Source organism: Mytilus californianus, unplaced genomic scaffold, assembly GCF_021869535.1.
Source record: "Mytilus californianus isolate M0D057914Y unplaced genomic scaffold, xbMytCali1.0.p SCAF_12, whole genome shotgun sequence".
NCBI lineage: Eukaryota > Metazoa > Mollusca > Bivalvia > Mytilida > Mytilidae > Mytilus > Mytilus californianus.
Window position 1 is genome coordinate 51,179,251 of NW_026262604.1, and position 13,475 is coordinate 51,192,725.

The 13,475-nt window shown below is 34.5% G+C and overlaps 2 protein-coding genes across 2 annotated transcripts in view; both read right to left on the reverse strand.

Annotated features, from left to right (window-relative positions):
* LOC127721970 (carnosine N-methyltransferase-like) overlaps positions 1-12,400 on the reverse strand; it is a 45,661-nt gene extending 33,261 nt beyond the window's left edge. Inside the window, exon 1 of the mRNA XM_052228815.1 lies at positions 12,306-12,400. Coding sequence (XP_052084775.1) covers positions 12,306-12,388 — 83 coding nt within the window. The 5' untranslated portion in view covers positions 12,389-12,400. The remainder of the gene's footprint in view (positions 1-12,305) is intronic.
* LOC127721974 (uncharacterized) lies at positions 5,037-8,494 on the reverse strand. Its single transcript, XM_052228824.1, has 2 exons — positions 7,876-8,494; positions 5,037-7,304 (listed from the first exon to the last, which is right to left on the reverse strand). The coding sequence occupies exons 1-2, from the start codon at positions 7,958-7,960 to the stop codon at positions 6,943-6,945; spliced, it is 447 nt and encodes a 148-aa protein (XP_052084784.1). The 5' UTR covers positions 7,961-8,494; the 3' UTR covers positions 5,037-6,942.
* Positions 12,401-13,475: the final 1,075 nt, after the last annotated feature.

Below are 13,475 nucleotides of genomic sequence, written 5' to 3' on the forward strand. Positions count from 1 at the left end.
TTTGTAGATCTTACTTTGCTGATCATTATTGCTGCTTACAGTTTATATATATCTATAATAATATTCAAAATAATAACAAAAAACTGCAAAATTTTATTAAAACTACCAATTCGGTGGCAGCAACCCAACAATGGGTTGTTCGATTCGTCTGAAAATTTCATAGCTGATAGATCTTGACCAATTGACCAATTCTACTCCATGTCAGATTTGCTCTAAAAGCTTTAGTTTTTGAGATATAAGCCAAAAACTGCATTTGACCCCTATGTTCTACTTTTAGCCATGGCGGCCATGTTTGTCGATGGATCAAAACTTCAGATACAATTTATAAACTAGATACCCTAAGGAACATTAAGTTAAAGTTTGAAGGTATTTGGCCCAGTAGTTTCAGAGGAGAAGATTTATGAAATTGATTAGGACAACAGACGACGGACAACAACGGAGCCAAGTGATGGCATAAGCTCACATGGATCCCTTAGAGCCCCGGTCAGCTTAAAACTGCAAAATTTTGTTAAAACTACTAATTCGGTGGCAGCAACCCAACAATGGGTTGTTCGATTCGTCTGAAAATTTCAGAGCTGATAGATCTTGACCAATTAAACAATTTTACCCCATGTCAGATCTGCTCTAAAAGCTTTAGTTTTTGAGATATAAGCCAAAAACTGCATTTGACCCCCATGTTCTATTTTCAGCCATGGCAGCCATGTTTGTCATTGGATCAAAACTTCAGATACAATTTATAAACTAGATACCCTAAGGAACATTTAGTTAAAGTTTGAAGGTATTTGGCCCAGTTGTTTCAGAGGAGAAGATTTTTGAAATAGTTTACGAAGACAGACAATGACAGACGACAACAGACGACGACGACAGACGATGGACTCCAAGTGATGGCATAAGCTCACATGGGGCCCTTATGGCTCTGGTGAGCCAAACTAGAGGCTCTAAAGAGCCTGTGTCGCTCACCTTGGTCTATGTGCATATTAAACAATGGACACAGATGGATTCATGACAAAATTGTGTTTTGGTGATGGTGATGTGTTTGTAGATCTTACTTTACTGAACATTCTTGCTCCTTACTATTATCTCTATCTATAATGAACTTGGCCCAGTAGTTACAGTGGAAAATATTTTGTAAAAATTTACAAAAATTTACAAAATTTATGAAAATTGTAAAAAATTGACTATAAAGGGCAATAACTCCTTAAGGGGTCAATTGACAATTTTGTTCATGTTGACTTATTTGTAGATCTAACTTTGCTGTACATTATTGCTGTTTACAGTTTATCTCTATCTATAATAATATTCAAGATAATAACCAAAAGCTGCAAAATTTTCTTAAAATTACCAATTCAGGGGCAGCAACCCAACAACATGTTGCCTGATTGGTCTGAAAATTTCAGGGCAGATAGATCTTGACCTAATGAACAATTTTATACCATCAGATTGCTCTAAATGCTTTGGTTTCAGAGATATGAGCCAAAAACTGCATTTTACCCTATGTATTATTTTTTTGCCATGTCGGCCATCTTGGTTTGCGGGCAGGGTCATCGGACACATTTTTTAAACTAAATACCCTAATGATGATTGTGGACAATTTTGGTTAAATTTGTCTTAGTAGTTTCAGAGGAGAAGATTTTTGTAAAAGATTACAAAAATTTACGAAAAATGGTTAAAAATTGACTATAAAGGGCAATAACTCCTTAAGGGGTCAACTGACCATTTTGGTCAAGTTGACTTATTTGTAGATCATACTTTGCTGAACATTATTGCTGTTTACAGTTTATCTCTATCTATAACAATATTCAAGATAATAACCAAAAACGGCAAAATTTCCTTAAAATTACAAATTCAGGGGCAGCAACCCAACAACGGGTTGTCCGATTCATCTGAAAATTTCGGGGCAGATAGATCTTGACCTGATAAACAATTTTACCCCATGTCAGATTTGCTCTACTCTAAATGCTTTGGTTTCAGAGATATAAGCCAAAATCTACATTTTACCTCTATGTTCTATTTTTAGCCATGGCGGCCATCTTGGTTGGTTGGCGGGGTCATCGGACACATTTTTTAAACTAGATACCCCAATGATGATTGTGGCCAAGTTTGGTCAAATTTGGCCCAGTAGTTTCAGAGGAGAAGATTTTTGTAAAAGTTTACGGACGACGGACGACGGACGCAAAGTGATGAGAAAAGCTCACTTGACCTTTCAGGTCAGGTGAGCTAAAAACGAGAAACATGTATGAACTACATAAACAGACGACAACTACTGTAATCAGATTCCTGACTTAGGACAGGTGCAAACATTTGCAGCGGGATTAAACGTTTTAATGGTACCAAACCTTCTCCCTTTTCTGAAACAATAGTATAACATCACAACATAGCAAAACACACTATAAAATATCAATTGGAATGCTTAACTCATTCAAAAAACGTAAATTAACACACAATGAACAAATAAATTTGACCTGTGACACCTGAATGCAAATACACAGTTCATAAAAAATTACAAGAGATAAATAATTAAAGTCAAAAGTTAATGTGTTTATTTTGTAGATGTATCCTTATTTACTATATAGTTCCACCAATTTTATTTGGATTCCATATTGAATCATAGAATCAAAGCACGAAAGCGCTGTAAAGGCAGTTAATTACAGGTTGTGAGTATTTTAAGTCCAGTTATATCATTATCTTGCATAGTACAGTGTACTTATCAGAGGTGGCTTTCAGTATTTAAGATTTAGAGTTCTCTAATGATATTGAATAAGTTTTATGAATGTCATATTCTGAGCACTATATGAAGGCGATTGTTCTCACTTGTTTATGAACTAGTGCATTATGTCCAGTTTGTACCTTTTTTATCTATGTTTATAGTCAAATTAGTTGTCAAAGGTACCAGGATTATAATTTAATACGCCAGACGTGTGTTTTGTCTACATAAGACTCATCAGTGACGTTCAGATCAAAATAGTAACAAAGCCAAACAAGTACAAAGTTGAAGAGCATTGAGGACCCAAAATTCCAAAAAGTTGTGCCAGATACGGCTAAGGTAATCTATTCCTTGGATAAGAAAATCCTTAGTTTTTTCATTGGCAATCATAACACATCTCCTTATTTATATAATGATCTATATTCAACGACCTCAGGTACAAAAAAAATGTATGTAACTAAACTATGATGGGAAACCTTTGACTTCTTTCTTTATATAAACTTTTGATTTGGTACCATAGAACTATGTAGAGTAAATGTACATTGCAACATGTCAACTAATTCAACTCCAAGCAAAATTATATTTCCAAGCATAAAGTAATTTATGAATGAAATAAAATGCTCCGCTGGGGCGCAGCTTGATACGACAGCAGAGGTCGAACCCTGAACAGTTGGGGCAAGTATGAACACAACATTCAAGCTTGATTCAGCACTGAATTTGGATTGTAATTAAATATTTGACACAGCATAGGTTTCTTGTTTTTTGCCCCTTTTTGGCCCCTAATTCCTAAAATTTGGAGGCAATTACCCCCAAAATCAATCCCAGCATTCCCTTTGTGGTATGGTACCTTGCAGTACAATTTCAGAGAGATCCATACACTTGAACACAAGTTATTGTCTGGAAACTAGAAAAATGCTTATTTTTGGCCCCTTATTCCTAAACTTTTTGGGCAATTACCCCCAAACTCAATTCCAGCTTTCCCTTTGTGATATGGAACCTTGTAGTACAATTTCATAAAGATCCATACACTTACACACAAGTTATTGCCATGAAACTAGAAAAATGCTTGTTTTTTGCCCCTTTTTGGCCCCCAATTCCTAAAATTTGGAGGCAATTACCCCCAAATTCAATCCCAGCATTCCCTTTGTGATATGGAACCTTGTGATACAATGTCAGAGAGATCCATAGACTTGCACACAAGTTATTGTCATGAAACTAGAAAAATGCTTGTTTTTTGCCCCTTTTTGGCCCCTAATTCCTAAAATTTGGAGGCAATTACCCCCAAAAATCAATCCCACCATTCCCTTTGTGATATGGAACCTTGTGGTACAATGTCAGAGAGATCCATACACTTACACACAAGTTATGTCTGGAAGTTACAAAAATGCTTATTTTTGGCCCCTTTTTGGCCCCTAATTCCTTAACTGTTGGTACCATAACCCCCAAAATCAATTCCCACTTTCCTTTTGTGGTATTGAACCTTATTTTAAAATTTCATTGAGATCCATTCACTTAAACTAAAGTTAGAGTGCGAAAACTAATGTGTCTTCGGACGACGACGACGCCAACGTCATACCAATATACGATAAAAAATTTTTGCGGTCGTATAAAAAGGAGTTCTTAATTAAGAAATAAACTGATTCGCTGAGCGCAGCTGGATACACCCGCACAGGTACTACCCTGAACAGCTGGGGCAAAAATGGACACAATATTCAAGCTTGATACAGGTCTGAATTTGGATTGTAATTAAATATTTGACATATTATAGTTTCTGAATAAATGTAGTCAATGAACTTGAAATCAGTTATATGAATTGAATTTATATTCAATTAAAGATTTCTTGCTGTTGTGCAATACACTGTGCTGTTAGGCCGTTAGTTTTCTTGTTTGAATTGTTTTACATTGTCATTTCTGGGCCTTTTATAGCTGACTGTGCGGTATGGGCTTTGCTCATTGTTGAAGGCCTTACTGTGACCTATAGCTGTTAATTTCTGTGTCATTTGGTCTCTTGTGCATGTGTGGAGAGTTGTCTCATTGGCAATCATACCACATCTTCTTTTTTATATTTACATCAACAGATATAAAAAATTCACCAAAGTCAAGGTGAGACAACAAAACTTAGTTGTAAGATCTCTGAAATTTTTTACAGGGTACGAGTTTTTCTCATTGTTGGAGATTGTACGGTGACAGTAACACCTGTAACTGCTTAAACCCATTTCTTATGCACTTTAGTTTGATAAACTCACTGAATATCATACCACATCTCCTTATTTTTATATGATTACAATTTACATGTGCATGTTATTGTAAATATATATATATCAGAACAAAATTCATTGCGTCACTTTTATTTATGCATCCTTTGGCACAATACAAGTTCTAAAATTACACAACATAAAACTAGAGGCTCTAAAGAGCCTGTGTCGCTCACCTTGGTCTATGTGCATATTAAACAAAGGACACAGGTGGATTCATGACAAAATTGTGTTTTGGTGATGGTGATGTGTTTGTAGATCTTACTTTACTGAATATTCTTGATGCTTACAATTATCTCTATCTATAATGAACTTGGCCCTGTAGTTTCAGTGGAAATTATTTTGTAAAAATTTACAAAATTTATGAAAATTGTTAAAAATTTATTATAAAGGGCAATAACTCCTTAAGGGGTCAAATGACCATTTTGGTCATGTGACTTATTTGTAGGTCTTACTTTGCTGTACATTATTGCTCTTTACAGTTTATCTCTATCTATAATAATATTCAAGAAAATAACCAAAAGCTGAAAAAATTTCTAAAAATTACCAATTCAGGGGCAGCAACCCAACAACGGGTTGCCTGAATGGTCTGAAAATTTAAGGGCAGATAGATCTTGACCTAATGAACAATTTTGTTTTTAAAAGATTTGCTAGAAATGCTTTGGGTTTAGATATATGAGCCAAAAACTGCATTTTACCCTATGTACTATTATTAGCCATGTCGGCCATCTTGGTTTGAGGGCGGGGTCATCAAACACAATTTTTAAACTACATACCCTAATGATGATTGTTTACAACTTTAGTTAAATTCATCTTAGTAGTTTCAGAGGAGAAGATTGTAAAAGATAACAAAAATTTACGAAAAATTGTTAAAAATTGACTAGAAAAGAGCAATAACTCCTTAAGGGGTCAACTGACCATTTTGGTCATGTTGACTTATTTGTAGAACTTACTTTGCTGAACATTATTGCTGTTTACAGTTTATCTCTATCTATAATAATATTCAAGATAATAACCAAATAAGGCAAAATTTCCTTAAAATTACTAATTCAGGGGCAGCAACCTAACAACGGGTTGTCAGATTCATCTGAAAATTTCAGGGCAGATAGATCTTGAGCTAATAAACATTTTTACCCTTGTCAGATTTGCTCTCAATGCTTTGGTTTCAGAGATATAAGCCAAAATCTACATTTTATCCCTATGTTCTATTTTTAGCCATGGCGGCCATCTTGGTTAGTTGGCCGGGTCACCGGACACATTTTTTAAACTAGATACCCTAATGATGATATTGGCCAAGTTTGGTTAAATTTGGCCCAGTAGTTTCAGAGGAGAAGATTTTTGTAAAAGTTTACATACGACGGACGCAGGACGACGGACGCCAAGTGATGAGAAAAGCTCACTTGGCCCTTTGGGCCAGGTGAGCTAACAACTAAATGTTATTTCAGATGAAAGTTTTGTTTCAGTTCCATTCATAGGATTTATTAGAATTTTGTATGTTTTGCCAAGTCCAATAATTCGCTCTATGTGACATAGAGACATAATTGACTAAACCACCAGGTGTCGAACATTCAAGAATTTTCAGTGTTTCTGTTTTTATTTGATGAAAAGGTTGCCTGAGCTCTAGGAGCTTTAGGTTTTATCACGGGATATTCTGTGCTGTCAATAATAATCCAAGTCGTAGGAAACTTTAATTTGAAGTTGGATGGTGAAAAATACCTGACTAAACCACTAGATGGCCAAGTGTTAGCCTCACACCACTGTTTAGACATAAAAACAATCCATGTATACACAATATTCTTAACACTAGATTCAATCTAGAATCTAGACAGTTCAAAGTTGGTTGTATGATGCCTCAATTTCATCAAAATCATAAAAAAACTGATTTTCAACTGACACCCTATCAATTTGAAAATATATGTATCTCAAACAATGTGCTGCTGGACCAAGTGTGGTCAAAACAAATAAAAATTTAGTATACAACTCTTAACCGGTATAAAAATGCATGGCTGTGTCACGTGTCTTCATTTCAAAATTCTCTGCTGAAAACATAGGCATTGATGGTGTTTGCGTAATTCCATCTGTGAAGCTCAACATTAGCTCGGCAGTTGGTGGTGGACAGTCATAAATCCTTTCTGCAGTATGAATGACTTCTTCAGGAAAACCAACTTTACAATCAAAACTTTCCTCTAGATTTCTACTACAATATTCATCAAGTTTAATTCTTTTGTTTTCACAGGAAACTGCCCTGATTTTTCTTTTTGCAGACGATTCAGTCTCTTGCTTGGTCCAGGAAAATAGGCTGGGAATTGCAGTAGACTTAAGTCTCTGTATGGTGGGTTTGCGCCCTGAAAAAGGTTATAAAACATTAGTTTTTTTTATAATTAAATGAACTTCCATTAGCAATGTATACTTTGTACTACCTGGCGAAATATTAACTAGATTTATTCATTACAATCTGGATAAAACTATGTTTGCCTGATTCAATGTATGTTATGTAAATCCAAAGGACAAACAATGAGAGACTTATGCAACAAACGTACATTGTTTGTACCTAAATAACTATAATATAGATGAGAGCATGTCATTGTTTTGTTCCTGTTAACATTGTCATTGATATTTTTCAAGAAAGTCTATGAGGCATAGCTTATGCATTCCTGTCATTACTACATTAGCATAATTACTGCTAAAATAATTCTCAGTATGATATACCTCTTGTAAGAAATCATTATAATTGTAGCAATCACCAAAAAATCTCAAACAGATCACATTGAATCGTAATCCAAAAAATTATGACGTCTTGAATTACCCACCCCCTTTTATTCTAAAACGATAATTGCGGTTGTAAACAGACTTTGGTTTATTCGCATGGCGATTACATATACAACTATATATTTCACAAAGAAAATAGAGTTTTACCATGAATAGTTTCCTGCACGTAGTCTTTTTCAGTAAAACGTGCCTTGCAAACAACAGCTGATTGAGATGGACTCCACGATATCATCGTGTTCTCGTCCAATCTGCGTATGGGCCATGGCGTTGATCCAACTTTTCCTTCTTTTTAAGTCATTTGGAAATGCATGTCCTCCTCTTAAATGACATCCAGGTACACAACAACAAGTACTTGGCATCGTTAATTAAAAATATAACTGAAATAGTTGCACAGTGCAGAAACCGGAAGAAGAGGAACAGGATCCGCTACCACGGCGCCACCTATTCAGGAACGATAATTTGCTACTTTATATAACTGCGAAAATAACGTCAGACGGGTTCACGTGCATAAACAGAAATGCGCTTTAAATTGTATAATTTAATTCATGTTCAGTCGACCTTTAATTATAATATCAACGACTGAAATGATTTATAAACATCTAGATTGCAGATAACACTCGAAATTAACCCGAGCTCTTTCCACACGGAATTCAAATAATTCTAGTTTGTCAATCGGTTGACTGCTTATAATGCAAAATACTAATATATCAAAAGTTTTTAAAACTAACAAAACACAATGATCGTTTCTCTATTTCCCAATGTAAATGAAATGAAACAAAAAACATTTTATATCGCAATAAGAAGAGGAGAGAATTCAACATTTCCGGATCTACTTGGAGTCTAATGACCCCCCACGTAGATAAGTTGGATATCGCGGAAGGAAGGATTAACCCGGCAACTAGAAAGGCATTAAAGCACTGCCTTTAAAAATGGGTTTAGACCGACCTCCAAAGGATCCATGATTCTGTAATGAGGAGTACCCAAATTGCATCCATGCTTAAATTCACATCCTTAAAAATCGAATAACAGATGTTTTGTTTTATTTCTTCAAATTTTTAGAACAATTTGACATTAGTCCATGCCAACTATTCATTTTTTTAAGAAATGGATGCTTGTAACATATTTTATTTGCTCATTTTTAAAAGATGACTTTTTTTCGCATGGCGACGTTTCCGTAATTTTACTTTTTCCAGTGACATGAGTGAATACTTCATCTATTGATATATCATGTATATACTGTGAATGTTTTGCGAAAATTTAAATATACCTATTTGCAGGGTTTAAGCTACAATGTAGGATTTTGAGGGCTTCAGTCACTTTTGCGCGGGAGGAAAATCAACCTTATTATGGTTAGCAGCAAGGGACCTAGGATGTATATTACTATATATACATCTTTGTCAGACTTTGAAGGACTCAGACATACTAGGCAGTTACTGCATGATTTGACTGATGTGGCACTTCAATACGAAGATTATGATATAAGATCTAGAAATCTAGTTCACAATTTCACTTCAGATAGTTTCAGGGTACATTCTTAATCAGCAAAAGTTGGGATCCATTTTTTTTTAAACCAGGAATCACAGCATAAATGAACTTGTAAGGACTATTTCACTGCTGCAGTGTATTATTCATACTCATTATCCTTAAAAACGTTTTTAAGCGATATTTAGAGTTAATTCTATAAAGTTGGAACCAAGAATTTGCACAAATCCTTATTGGAACAATTCTAATCAGTGGTGGATCCAGAACATTTTGACCGGGGGGGGGGGGGGCACTGACTGACCTAAGGGGGGCCCGCTCCAGTCATGCTACAGTGATTCCCTATATAATCAACCAAATTTTTCCAACAAAAGGGGGTGGGGCCCTGGATCCGCCTATGCTAATGACTTTAAATTGTAAATTTATCAGGAATAGATCACGTTTACTTTCGATTTCCAAATGAAATGAAAAAGGGAAGTGACAAGTGGATAATAAATTCAGAATGAATCCTGATTCATCTACGGATTGGTTCGTGTTTAAAAAATGCAGGAAATTATCATTTCTTAAATTAAATTTGCTAAATAAGAACTATATTTGTCTCTCTTGTTTAGTTTGATACTTAATTATTTCGTATTTTCTGTTTTAGTGTCTTTAAATTCATAAGAATACTTTCGCGCATGCGCAGTTCATCTTAAAGGAAGCACCTGTTTGATTCGTTAAAACATTTCTGAATGTTATGAATAAAGTTCTATCTTTTTAATCGAAACTGTCGAAAGTTTTTGATTCAAAGTTATATCAAATATGAAGAAAATACATTCATTTTACGAAACTACGACAAGCGAACTGCAAATTGTGATCGTTTGAGAAATATTGAAATTAAAATGCGAACTGTCCAAGGGAAAACTCAAATGACAAAACTAAGACAAACGAACTGCAAATTGTGCTCGTTTGATAAATATTGAAATTGAAATGCCGACTGACTGATTTTACTGGAGAAAATAATGATGATGATCAATTATGAGGTTGATTAATAATTAACGGATTAGTGACCAATCTGATGGCGATAAGTGGATTATCTGTAATCACAACTTATAACACCTGTTGTAAATGTTAATAAGCTGAGGGTCATAAACTTGTCAGAAACAATAACATGAATAAGACAGGTAGAATTGTAGTATTTTCATGCGAAAATATTTTTACTCTTTCCAAATTTAAAGGACGAAATTGATTTGGAATACTTTCGTCATTTTGAAAACTGTTTTGTAAATGACGAAAATGACGAGCGCTAGCAAAATCACTGCCTATTTGAAAGACGTGCATAATGTCAAATAATAAAAAAATACAAATTGTTAAGTCCCTAAGAAAACATGTAAGATTTTTACTGCTATTTTTTCTTAATACACATGTAATAGGTGCAATTTGGGTACTGTGATGTTAGAGAGAAAAAAGAGGTGCCGAATTGTCTTGGTACCGAAATGTCCAAAACGGATGCCGAAATGTCTTCAGACTTGGGTGCTGAAATGTCTAGTTAGCGGAACTTGCATATCTATATCTATAGACAGTCAGGGGACTTATTGAAATAAGTGATTTTTAAATCACTTATTTAAGTAGCAAATTCGAAGTTTTGTCACAAATTGTGATTTTGTAGTTTTATCAAAATTTTAAACACATAGGTTTAGATAATATCTTTTCATTAGTAAAATTGAAAAAAAAAATGAACTCTTTGCTTCTTTTAAACAACTAGGTTTATGCCTTTAATGCAATCATTTAGCTGCAAATTCTATTTTTGTTGAAAAAATGCTATCAAATGGCTTTACATATTGAACTGATACTTTCTTAACAGATTTTTCCCTGCAGTGGGAGTATTTTTCCTGTATAATTAAAGGTTTCATCTTCTAGATTATGTAATAAAATTCTACTGTTCGCGATCAAAATTTCACTGTTCAGGGGTGTTGAAATTAGTGGGGGTTATTAAAATAATGATACTTAAAGAAGTGATTTTTTGGAAGGAAATTAAGGTATGATACTTAAACAAGTGATTTTTATGTCATTATCCTAGATTTAGTACAAGGTCATCACCTGACATGACCCGGTCATCCTATCAACACAGATGTTGGTTCTGATAATTTTAGCAACATAATTAGTCCCTGGATCATTAGTATTCTATATTTAAAGCTACAATAAAATTAAATCACTTAGTCTAGTGATTAATTTGTACTACTTAAATAGGTGATTATTAAAGAAAGACAACTCTTACTTCCAACCTTTAAGGACATAATGTTACTTGAATCAGTGATTTAGAAAATCACTCATTAAAGTAAGTCCCCTGACTGATCGAGTTCCTGCAAGTGAAATTGTACTTTTATTGAGTAAAAATGATTTATATCTCAAAATCAGATACTTTAATACCTATAAAAGCAGTATAACGCCATATGAAATAAAGTTTTCGGGTAACATATATTGGTTTCTGGGTCAATATTCAGTTCTTGGGTCGGGAGTTCTTGGAATTCATATGCATGGTACCCAAAATTGTTAGTAGATGCATTTTTATCATACTTCAAGTTTGCTTCGATCAGTGGTGGTCCTAGGGAATTGACCATCACATTTTTGGGAAGGACCAACACAATTTTGGTAATTTGCAATAGAAATGATAGTGAGGACCTGCATATTTTCTTCAAGGACCACGAGGCAAAAAAAGATTTCGAGAACTCTGACATGTTAAACCAATTCTTTCACATATAAATGCCAAATTTGTAATGTATGTTGTTATAATTTATTGTTTTTACGTTACTTATATGTTTTTGTATTCGGTCAAAAGGTCTCTTGAGCTTGTGTTATAGTTTGTACAGTTTTATATGCCAAATCAAAAATAAAAATGTTCTTTCCTGGTATGAAACTGAAACTTCACACGGTGTAAAGAGTCTTTAAAAGAGTATGGAAATCCATTCGCTTCACACGTATTGTAAACACAAACGGAAGTTGATACCAAAAAGTTGACATGGACATGATAGAAAGAAAATCGTTTGACGCCATGTAAACATATTCAGATTTTTTTAACTAAGTGGAAAAAAGATATGTATGGATGATTTCTGGAATACCTATAGTATTTGAACGCATTTATTATGCGTAAAAAGTGCTCCCTTTCTAACTGTTCCTCGTCTTTAGAATTTTCGTCTTCCATGTTTTCGAGTTATCTCGGATTTTGTCAATATAAATCAATTCCTCGTTATGTTAAACGCACCTGAGAGGTAAACAAAATGGAAACGCATATAACCATAAACTAGACGTAGAAAGTGAGATACAGCAATGTACCAGTAAAATATTTTACAAGACAGTCATGATGAGTCGGATTTTATACGTGTTACTGCACCAAGAAACAGTCCGCAAGACGAAATTTCACCATACCAGACACATTATTCCGACTCCGAGCAGACAAGTTAATTGTTGCTTTTCCTGCTTAATACCGCTAATATAAATAAGAAGATGTGGCCGGTATGAGTGCCAATGAGACACCTCTCCATCCAAGTCACAATGTGTAAAAAGTAAACAATTATAGGTCAAAATAGTTGGGAAGTAGAAAATAACAAAATGTTCTGGTTTGACTACGGCATTGGCAGGTTGAGGCGATATACATCAGGGGCGGATCCAGAACCTCGAAGTCTGGGGGGGCACCATGAAACCAAATTAAAGATTTGTTTAGATATGTATATATGCAAGTGTGGGTGGTGGTGGTGTCATGTATTGGGGATGATGGTGGTCGTGGAGGGGGGGGGGTCTTTTCATTATTTTTGGATCCATTTCTTTCTACTCTTTTATTTGCTGCCAATTGTCCTCTATTCTTTATAGTTCATCACACCTTTAATCTGTTTTCTATATTTTTTGGGCACATTTTTTTCTAGTCTTTACTTTTTGACCATTATTCTCTAATCTGTAAACCCCATTCATACCCTCATTCACGGTAAACCATTCATACCCTCATTCATGGTAACCTATTCATACCCTCATACATGGTAATTAAAACAAGAAAAAAATGTGTATACACATATTTCTGTACTATAATAGAAAAAGAATGGATATTGGGTATCCATCCACGACACAAAATCAGTACATGCACAGCAGAAAAACACACAATAAGCAAAGGAACAGCGCTTTTGTTGCTGTTCTTTATCTCAAATATGAGTATAGGTTTTCTAAAAGTACAATATCATTTTATTAATGATATATATATAAGGCACAGACCATTCATGTTTCGTGGAGGGGGACTTAAG